The 10,947-nt window shown below is 43.4% G+C and overlaps 2 protein-coding genes across 2 annotated transcripts; one reads left to right on the top strand and one right to left on the bottom strand.

The window, feature by feature from the left end:
- Positions 1 to 253: 253 nt before the first annotated feature.
- On the bottom strand, positions 254 to 1,018 carry TEOVI_000062000 (uncharacterized protein; the record flags this gene model as incomplete). The annotated part of the gene is made up of 1 exon (XM_067224000.1): positions 254 to 1,018. One exon carries the CDS (start codon positions 1,016 to 1,018, stop codon positions 254 to 256), a length of 765 nt encoding a protein of 254 aa, XP_067080101.1.
- Positions 1,019 to 7,887: 6,869 nt separating this feature from the next.
- Positions 7,888 to 9,588, top strand: TEOVI_000061900 (zinc finger CCCH domain containing protein 13; the record flags this gene model as incomplete). The annotated part of the gene is made up of 1 exon (XM_067223999.1): positions 7,888 to 9,588. The coding sequence occupies one exon, from the start codon at positions 7,888 to 7,890 to the stop codon at positions 9,586 to 9,588; it is 1,701 nt and encodes a 566-aa protein (XP_067080100.1).
- Between the last annotated feature and the right edge of the window lie 1,359 nt (positions 9,589 to 10,947).

Below are 10,947 nucleotides of genomic sequence, written 5' to 3'. Positions count from 1 at the left end.
TTTTTTTTTTTTGCGAATTTACATGTCACAGAGGAGAAAAGTAATGATGCTTGTTTTCATTAACATGAAGAAAGCGGATCTTAATCGTGGCAATGTAGATATGTATAAATCGAAAAGGTAAAACCGACAAAAATCACCAAGAAAAAACGGAACTACAGGCAAAAAAATGCCGCAATGTGATAATGCGACGGTCAAAAATATTGACAGCATGCCTCGGGGGGGGGGGATGGCGAACTTAATATGCGCACAATTATTAACTCTCATTGTCTCCTCCTGACACGAAGGCATAAATAAGGTTTGGGGGTTCATCATCGGAAGCCCTATCCATCGTGGTCGCCGTTTCCCTTTCCCTCTTTGCTTTTTTCCCCTTGCGATCAGAATTTTCAGATCCGAATCGCTCTAATTCCTCACGACTGCGTTTCGCACCGGTAGAAGTCATTACTTCGGTATCTGCCGTAAATTTTAGATCGCCACCTGTGAGTACGTCCATCTGACTCCGAACTTTTGCAGAATTCAGCGGTGAACGATACAAAAGGTACAACTTACTGGTAAAGCGCACACCCTTAAGTTCCATAGCACTCTGGGAAGCACTATCTGTACAACTTCTTCGAACCAAATAGAATCTGCACTGTTGATTAACCTGAAGGGGCAGCTTTACGCACGAAAAAATGCCTTTCCCAGTATGGGTGTTGCAACATGATATAGGAAACGGTGGACTCGTGGGTCTGCCTACACCATCAAGCAGTTGCATGTACAAGTACACTAACATGCTACACTTAGAAAGATGTTGATTTGATTTACCCGCGTTACATTTGCTACTTGTAAAGAGGAACTCCACGTTAGTAACCTCCATGCCTTCAATAGCTGAATGCGATGGAACTTGCATGTCAAGACGGTACTGCAATTCATTGCCATCTACTCCCGCCGTAATTATCAAAGGGGTGCTCAAAACTGGATCCCGCTCACATAGTCCTTGATGTAGCGTGTACTTGAAAGGAACATCCTTCTTTATCACCATCGCGGTAAATCCAACAACCTTACTACGCTAATGTACCTTAAGGTGCCGGACCCTTCGAGCAAGAAACTGTAGTTAATATATATACACATATGAACGGTGGTCAGGTTGCAGTAGTAGTACAAATATAAAAAGAAGTCGGTGCTTATGAGCGCATATCGAAGATAAATTCCCCAATAAAATAATAGCAAAAATATAACACAATAAAATATGTATCAAACCAAACATCAACGTGTGCCAGAATATATGACTTGCAATCCCAGTTGCTAACCATTTTCTAAAATGTATCTGGATGACAACACGATATTATTTTTTAAAGTTTAGCATTCTAAAAAAAACTTTTTAAAGCTGACCAGTTGCTCTGCACTCGCACTAGGAAAAATATTTTTTCCAACTGTTCGTAAGTGGAGCCAGAAAAAAAAAAGCATCGGTGCCGCAACACAACGATGAAAAGGGAAAAGACTTCATTCGCTTCTTTTCGATAAAACTCAAGCGTTGAATTCAAAAAGCATGAACTATGAATTTTCAAAGAGGTAACAGCGCATATTCTGGCAATAAAATCACACAACTCGTTGGGTTCAAAGTGAGATGAAATCGTCGTGAAAAAAAAAGAAAGTGACTGTTAGGAGGGTAAATAGAATAACACGCAACCTCCTAATTTTTCTCCGATCAATAACAACACAGACATCGTTTTTTAAAAAAAAATGAAAAATGAAAGTGATATTAAACGATGCAGTTGGCCATTGCTCAGGCGCTTAAATTATAAGTATATACAAATTTTAAAACTTTACAGATGTTTGTATATTCTTATATATTGTTAGGATCATAGTAGTTCCGGTTATTTAATATCTAAAGTGGTTTGTCCGAGGGTGATCGTTGGTGTTAAATTTTCGTTACGCACCACAAAGATCAGAAAATAAATTTAACACTTTATAAAACAAAATACCCCGCATTTTGGCATAAGTACATTAACAAAACAGAGCGAAATCTGGTTTAAAATGTGCCGTACACAATCATAATTAAATAAACCCATTTAAATTTCTAAAAAATAAAAAAATGGAAGCATCTTCCTCCGGAAGAGAAATGAACCAATAAAAATGCATTATGGAGTGGCATCTTTTATCTACATCTATTAACTCAAACACATACGTTATAACAAAATTGTGTATCACATAGTCGACGAAACATGTTTCAGTAACAGCAGAATAGGGGAAAGTAACAACAAAGTAAAAAAGATAAAGCCAGCCACAAGATTCACAAAAGATAACATTAATGATAATAATAACAGTGATAAACAGCACTTGCCTACAAATAATAATAGCACCGTATGAAGTATAATTTTTTTTAGGCAAGTGCTGTTTACTATCGGATGCATTTACCATTATTGTCTAGCAAAGATAAGAGGACAAATGACGGAGATGAGGAAAGGGGAGCAATTGAAAAACATTAAACACATAATACGCGAGAAAAATAATATTCAACTGGACACATACGTCCATATCACTCATTAGCACAATGTAAGTAAAGAGTGCAGTTAACCCAAGAGCATTTCTACAGGTACGAGAAACTTTGCGTGTAATAGAAAATAACCTTTTGATAAAAATATACAGGATACCCAAATAAAAAGTACATCAATGATCTTAGAACAACTGTTACTGGGCCTGAAGTGGTAAACTGGTCAATCCGCAAAATACGTGAAATCAACAACAAAAATGGTATACCCTCCCCCGGAGAGGTGCAATCTGTTAATCTTCAAAGTATATAGTTATTCTTTTTGTCTATTCACAGCACGACTCCCATGTATCTGCACCACTAAGGCATCCGTAAGAATAAACGAACTATGGACAAGCATACAATACAAACTAAACAATTAATCACTACGTCGGAACATAAACTACCTAGCATCAACAACATTAATCTCAAGGTAAAGTGGGAAAGAAAATAAATAACAAGAACTTTTTAACGGTTGAAAATCAAATTTTAATCTCCCTAAAATATAAAAGATAAAAAGCGCCACAAGAAACTTTTTTCTATTTAAAAAAAAATGCTCCACGAAAGGGAAGATATGTCACACGGCATTGCAAACAACAAGTAGGTTCGATATGAAAACACCAGCAAACACGTCATCAAACACTATTAATTACCCAAACAACATTATTTAGAACCCATATCAGGGCCTACATATCGGGATGTACAAGCAGAGCAAGCATTGATCCCACAGAGCAAAAAATTGCACCAACTGCAACTTCACCGACCAGACTGTGCAACGCTTCAAGAGAGCTAGGTTTAGGTTTAAAAAATTAAAACATGTCTACTTGAAACAAAGTGGCGATTCACGTGCACGTCTCCATTGACACACAACTGCCAAAGAATGTCCGCACGACCATTTAAATTTTTTTAACGCACATCGAATAACCAGACACATCAGCGATCGGTCGTGGCGCCAAAAAGAAAAAACGAAATGAGAATAATCCACACAAAACCCCAACCATCAGTGAAAACATAGGGGAGACCTCAATATAAAACAACAGAGTAAAATAAACAAGATGTTCCTTCAACAAATAGCTACAATAACCCACTAATATTCAATTTAAAACCTCATACACCGAAAATCCAGTTTCATCTCGATGAAAATAAAAAACATTGTAAAAAGAAATTTAGAGAAAAAAACGAAATGACAAATAGAAATTATAATTTAAAAAATTATTGGCACACGCATTTTCATGATAAATTACAATAAACGAAAAAAAGTATGAACAATAAAATTATTGAAAATCCCGTGATGAATAGTAATTGAAAGGGGAAAAACTCCCTCGGATTGTCCGAGCCGCCCTATTACGGACAGTTAGAACCAATATGACCCCAATTTGTTTCCAAACAAAACAACCAACTGCCGTATCAAATAACGCCTTTGAGCTCCTCTAAACTACTTACCAATTAATGAATGTCAAATTGCTCATCACCAGCCACAACAGCACCTCTGCAAGATAAGTTATGCATGTGAACTGCCTTGAGAAGCGGAGGAGACCGCTGCCTCAGAGATTCCCCACCGTTTGAATGGAGCAAGAAGCGACTACCAGTTTATACTACAATGACATGGGACGGAAATAGTGATGCGATCGTAGCAAAATTGATAAAGGTGTTTGAGTCAGTCGCCGCTCCTGTCAGTTTGGGCTGTGCTTGGAAAAAAAAACTCAAGACCAGTCTACCGCAGCAAGAGCCTCAACTGTCAAGAAATGAAACCCTCTTATAATTGCGGGGCCACAGGCACAGAATAAGTTGGGTCCGCTAATTACCCTCCTCTATCTCTCTCTCAAATCTATCGTTGTAGACTCAACAGCTACTCAGCTGCTTTTTGAAGGGGCTCACGACCGGGAACCGCTGGAGGCTTAAGGCTCCCACGCTCATGATCCCCCAGCAACCTCTGTTGTCCAAAATACGAAAACTCTGTTAGGCAATTCCTTTCTTTATGTGCATGTTAACTATTCTACGACCACTTCCCCAAATGCCTCCCCTCCTCTTTCTGCCACTGGGACAACGGGCGAATATTTTTTAAAAACACTCCATCCGCTAGCGTACCTGAGAAAAGAGCAACCTCTCAACGTCTCCCCTCCGTCGCTGCTTCCCTTTTTTTTTCTTTGCCTTTTCCCTTGGGAGCACGGTTGCAGATTTATTTGAAACGTGTTTCGGCGGGTGCTTCCACAACGATCGCCTCTATCCAAAGTTTTTACTGTAGACGTGGTGACAGCAATTCTACCCTTAATACCGTCGCCACTCTGGCTCCTTTCCGGTGTATTTCCGACGCTTCGTTTACTTTCAGCTGATGCACCCAGTTGTGCGGCCACCTGCCAAGCCGCGGCGCCATTGTCCGGTACGCCGCACTGCGCAGATGTCTGTGACTCGACGAAGGAAGCAATCTCTTCCGGCAAGGCGAGTTTTCCGCAAAAGCTCACATCTACATGTTTTATCGTTTTGGTTGTTCTCAAGTTTGTATTTCACCGCTCTTCTCTTTTCAAATTTCAACGCGGCTGCGTTGACTACCACCCACCCCACCGAGCATTGTTGTAGCGTGAAGTCGGTTCTTCTGCCCGTTTGACCATTACCCTTTATCCAACGGTGAGAAAGCACGAATAGGAAGGTTGTCGTTACTTTTCTTCGGGTTAGTTCTATCATGCCCTTCCGTGTGCGACGCATAATCCCCTCCTTAATCTTGCAGGAAACGTTCCAAACGAAATTAAAGGGGAGGTGCGCCGGCGAATACTATTACCTGCATTTTTCATTATTATTATTTTTTTTTTTGGGGGGGGGGTTGCCTTTTCCTCAAGAAATGAGGGACCGTCTCCACTCTCGCCCGTATCTGTCATCGATGGACGTTCCACAAGGCACACTACAGTAGGTACCGTCTTGATGACACGCGACAGCCTCCAGAAACAAGGAACAACCGGTATGGTGTGCAGGCCGCGCCCGGGTATTTGCGTGCCTGATGTTTTCAGAGATTCCCACCGCTAATGAAGCCCGGTCGACGTCCGCGCGGCCCTTTCAAGTGGGGGTGTTGTTTCTCGCTTTGGCGGTGCCGTTTAAAGCAACCCTGCCAATGTCGTTAGGTCGGCGGGCGCCTCGCGCTTCTTTGCCGTTATTTTTTTTTTTTTGCCCCTTTCAACCGTTTGCTCCTTGGTGGCTGTTTCGTTTTTTTTTTCTTGCGGGGGCCCCGCCCTAATTACCACTTGGTATTGATAACCGGCGGAAGTGGCGACGCGGCAAGCGGATTGGTGCACCTCACCACCTGCAGCCTGTGGCTTGAAATGTACCGCCCCGGTGGCTGCTAATGGGACCGCGGTGAGTACTTTACGCACCATTGTTGAGCGCACTTGCACCAATGCCAGTTGAAGCCGCGGCCCCTCTCCGGCATGTACATGGCCGTGTGCTATCCTCGCAGCTTTTCGTGCGGCGTCTCCTTCTGTGAGCAGTAGCCCTTCACCTCTTCTGGCCAAATGTCAACGTCAGCGGAGGCACAACAGTAAGCGCGGCCGTTTTTTAAGAGAGCTGCCGCAGGCGAGTGCAGCCCCCACCCCCTTTGAAGGCAGAGGCGGTTATTTTATTTTATTTTTTGTTAGTCTGTTTCAACGCAGATGCAGGGCAGTTGTAACCTTCAGAGAGGGCATTGGATGTTTGTGCGGGATGGAGTGGCGTTGCTTTCTAACATAAGTGTGCGGCTGGTGGATGTTCTGACCCATTTTTTCCGTTTAGTGGGATTAGTGTCGTGGAATATTCTGTTTTCGTTGTAATATTTGTCGGTGGAGAACTGCTGCTGCATTTAAAAAAAATGTCTGCATCGTGTGTCTTCGCATCTGTCTGATCGATTGCGCTACTTTTAGACGTTGCTGGCTTCATTTTGGTGTTTCTTTTTCCGGATCCCCTTGCTGTGGCGGGATACATGCACTAACATCCGCATGCTTACGTTTGTATTTAACCAATTACCGTGTTACGGCTTTCGTAACTGACTGATGTGTACAGAACCTGGTATTGTCTTGTGTTTTATGGATTGTATATATTGAGGTGTGACAAGCATTCGCTGTCATCCCTGCATGTTTGCCGATGTTTCGGATGGGAAGTATTTGACACGGCTCTGAAGAGAGGGAATTAATCCAGTGGTGTGTGTAATTCAAACTAACGGTTGAAGTTCGCGAGAGGAATTTACTTTAAAGTAGCGTGAATTTCGATGCTTCGTATTATTTACCTCCCCCCAAAGCAAGGGCTTGTTTTACTCATTGACGTACTGCTTCCATTGTTTCTACCCTCACAGTTTTGAGTGTTCGTTTGTTCTTTTTACGCTGCGGGGTGTCAACCGCGTTTGCGTGTAGATCATCATTTTTTTTTTTACTTTAATTCATCATCGTTGTATTATTGTTGTTATTATTTAGCCGCTCGTTGTAGAACGCGGGGTGCATTTTAATTATTTGTTCAAATGGCAAGCAGATGCATGAAATACCTTAGATCATATCCTTTTTAAAAACTCTTGTATACGGTTGAGAACAAAGTATTTGTTGTGTAGTTGGTAACTTCCTCCAGCATACTCAGTCAACTTGTTTGATATCTTACCGGTATTTGTACAGTTGTTGAACCACTACCTCGGTACGCGAAGCCTTGTATTTCCCGTGTGATATTGCTTTACGTAACGGCGGCATCGCTGCTTTACAATTTTGAGTACTTTTTAAGTGTCTGTTCCTTGCTTAAAACGGGATGTCATACACACCTGATGTCTTTCGGCTCAAATAGTACGGTGATGTGTTCTCTTATAGTATTTCTAAATTGCTATTGATATTTTGTCGTTTGAAATGTAATTGCTCTTCATTCTATTCCCTCACTCGGGGAAAAGCAGGTCATTGATGTTTATTGTTTGAGATGCATCGTTGAACGGTGGTGATTGATTTCTGGTTGTGTTCTCTCTGTAGTAATCCGCATGCATGTGGAAGAACCCTTTTTTACTGAAACACCAACTGAGACGTGAGTACGGGAAAGGAAAACTCTGCAGCCGAAGGCTGTCCCTTATTGAAATGTTTTCCCCTTTTTGTTGTTTGTTTCATATGACATTATCGGCTTTGTTTCTTGTAGTACCGATTTGGGGTACCGAATACAACTGTGTTCCCTGCCTTACCTTCTTACTGCCGTTGGAGCTTTTTTTCGTAATTTCTTTTTTTCCTCGAGAAAGAGCACATAAGAGATTCTGGAGGTTAGGAGTGCTTTTCGTTCCCATAGCAATTCCTACAGGTCGCCGACTGGAAGGTCCGAATATAGGAGGGATATAACCACAGTTGTTGCCTGTAGAGAGGTGTCAAATATATATATACTGGGACCCTTATATAGCCGGTAATATGGCGAGAAACCGGAAACATGATATCGTGAAGGCGTCAAAATACAAAACTTCTCTTTGCACCTACTTCATGGAAAATGGTGAGTGTCAGTTTGGTGATCGATGTGCATTCGCGCACGGGGAGGATGAGTTGCGGCATGAGGAAGAAGGACCAAAGAGTCGAGACAGCAGAGAACGTGGCGACACTAATGTGGAAAGCGCCCAGGGAGGTAGTAATGCTGAGCAAAGGTCTGTCTTGCCGTGTGCCAGTTTTGAGAGCGGAATGGAAAGCACTGCAAACGAGACAACGGCTGGTGCTAGTGGAAGAGTAACATACTGTTCATGGCATGAAGCTGAGCTTCTCTCTCCAAAAGGGGGAAGCAGTGTCGGATCACCCCATCATCTGAGCAACTCCGAGGCTACCGTGCCATTTACGGAAGATACTGAATTAAAGGGAGTTAAACCACCGCCAAAAATAACGAAAGGTAAGTTGTCAAGGCAAAATCGTGCGAATATGAGCGTATTTACAAACAAAGCGAGGGGTGTCGAAGCCAAAAGTACAATTCAACCTACGAGTGTACATTACCCTACCAGCGGCAATAATGTTTATCTTAGTGTTGTGAACTTGGCTGACACCTCAGGACAACTCGTGCAACTCGCCCCGGGTGCTTTCCTTTTCCCCTTTCCGGGAGCTCCTCCACCATATGTTGGCCCTTTTATCCCAAGCGTGGGAATACCAAGTGAGGCAGCGTTTGGTGATGGTGTAGCGTGGATTTCTAATGGTCACATGGTGAATTCTTTCGTCACAACAAGGACAACGGAGGTTGAAAATGCCAACTGTGCCACGGATTTAGCCTTTCGTGCATTTGATACTGTTGGCAATATTCCCGTAAATAGCGGGAGTAGTGGAAATAGATTGACTCCACAAAGTGCGGGAGAAGTATTGCCTTCTTTGGACCCGTCTACGCACCTGGGGGGTGTGTACGAAACATCAATGAAGACTTCGCTGCCCCACCAACCTACCACGTGGTCCAGTGCGTCATGTACCGAAGGGATAGGGAGTTCGACTCTTCGAAAGGACAACGATGCCTCCAGCTACGACGTCGGTGAATTCGGAAACCCCAAAGTGAAGGAACCTCCTTCGACAAAGTCCAAGGAGATATCCGACTTTAGGTCCCTACTTGATTCACGGCTCATCAGCGAGTCTCTCGCGGACAAGAATGCGGGTACTGACCCAAGAGATGAGAAAAATGGTAGTATCTATAGGCAATGTACCGCTGCAGGACTGACTCAGCTATACGAAATTCGAGCTGATAGAGGATCTCATCGGCCAGTAGCTTCTGAACAGAGTGATGGTGGTGTGGGAGCAGGAGGTAGCGTTGAAGAGCACAACAGAAATGTTGACTTCACTAGTATCCTTCGTGGCTGTGATGTGAACATATTTGCACATGCTGCACTTGGTGGCAGTGAGATCCAAAGGGATCAAGCGGAAGTATCCTCGGGCAAAGAATGGACGTCAAGAGCAGTTGAAAGAGGGGAAGATTTCTCCGCAGCTGGTGGAAGTGGTGCGAGAAAAGTTGGTGAAGCCACGTCGCAGGTTGTGTGTCCAAGTGAACAACATCGTGCGATACCACCAGCTCAACGACCCCGCCCTGTTGTCGCTAACTACTTTCAGTCGTCATGTGCAGAATCCGATAAATGTGTGCCCGTGTACCCTCTGTGAGTAGAAAGTGCGGTGAGTTATTAAAGGTTTGGAGGGTGTTTGGTGCCGAGTGGTGACACTTCCCAATGCGCCTGCAATTGCTTCGGTGACCAATACAGATGAGCGGGCGCTGCAGGTACTGTCTGTTTCTGATTTTCCCCTTCGTTTGCTCTGATTAAGTGTGGGGAAGGGCAGCACCGCTTCGCACATACTGATATGTACATCGTTTATTCCGCTGAAGCAGTTATCTCCCCCTTATACGAAGTTTGCGATCGTCGTGGTATCCTCCCTGTTCAAAACTTCATTCCAGGGGAACTACCATATATTGCCTGCAGATGTGCCTAGTCGATGTTGTTACTGTGCACGATGCGTTTTATGTCATAATATGCGTAAATACTTTGATAATTTAAACCTGAAAGACCGACATGAGTTGCTAGGGCAACTCGTTTTGTGTTGTATCTCCTTTTAGCTTCGAATATTTTTGCAGGTGTCTCAACCGTGGTCATCAATTTGTGTTGTTTATCTTTCTGTGCTTTTGGTTCTCACGTTCTACCGAGATGAGAAGGGCACACAACCAGTGTCTCTTTCTTCGGTGAGCAGCGACATAATACATCAAACGGGAAAGACGACGAGTAAACAGGGCAACAAGAGGGCCCATTCTTCGGTACATTAAGTGGGCGAATCTTTTTTCTGCGTCCTTTTTTTTTCTAGTTTGGTTTGAGAGAATCTTTCACTTTGGATTTAAACCGCTTGGCAGGAAGTTGCTCCAGCCACGTTACTGTGGTGGATGACTGGGATGATGTTGAAGGGTGTGTCCAGGGGTCAAAAGTATACAGGTTTGCCTTTTTTTTTTTTGCACAATGGGGTGCTGTTTACTCTGTATGCGCTGACCACCTACCTGATAAGATGTTTAAGGAGCTGTGCTGTTGGTTGATGTTTCCACATTTTTTTTGTTAATGAGATAACGTACTTACGGTGTTCAGAATTGTTCATTTTCTGCTCATCCCTCCTCTGGAGTTGCTGCACTAATATGTCCTGAAGAGGGAACGTTGGTTTTGTCGCGTTATGGAAGGTCTTTGTACTTTCAAGCTGGTTAGAGAATTATTGACGGCACGTCTACCAAAACACGTTATTCTATCAAAACTGGGGTTCACGACGTGGTTCCGTCACTTTCTTAGGAATACGAACTCGCGTAACTTGCCTCCTGAACCTTCCCGTGTACGATAAGGGCGGATCGCCACCGCTTGTCTTGGTGTCGATTGCATGTTTGTTTGTTTTTTGCCGTAAACAGCAAGGTGCGATGCGGCTTCTTCCTACCGGTGCTTCAACAACTGATTCCCCACCACCCTGCTCGTACCGGGTGCGGCGAAGTTGTGACTG

The sequence above is a fragment of the Trypanosoma equiperdum genome (assembly GCF_001457755.1).
Source record: "Trypanosoma equiperdum strain OVI genome assembly, contig: ctg_205, whole genome shotgun sequence".
Classification (NCBI taxonomy): Eukaryota; Euglenozoa; class Kinetoplastea; order Trypanosomatida; family Trypanosomatidae; genus Trypanosoma; species Trypanosoma equiperdum.
The sequence above is the reverse complement of the archived record's forward strand: the minus strand, read 5'-3'. Positions and strand labels throughout refer to the sequence as shown.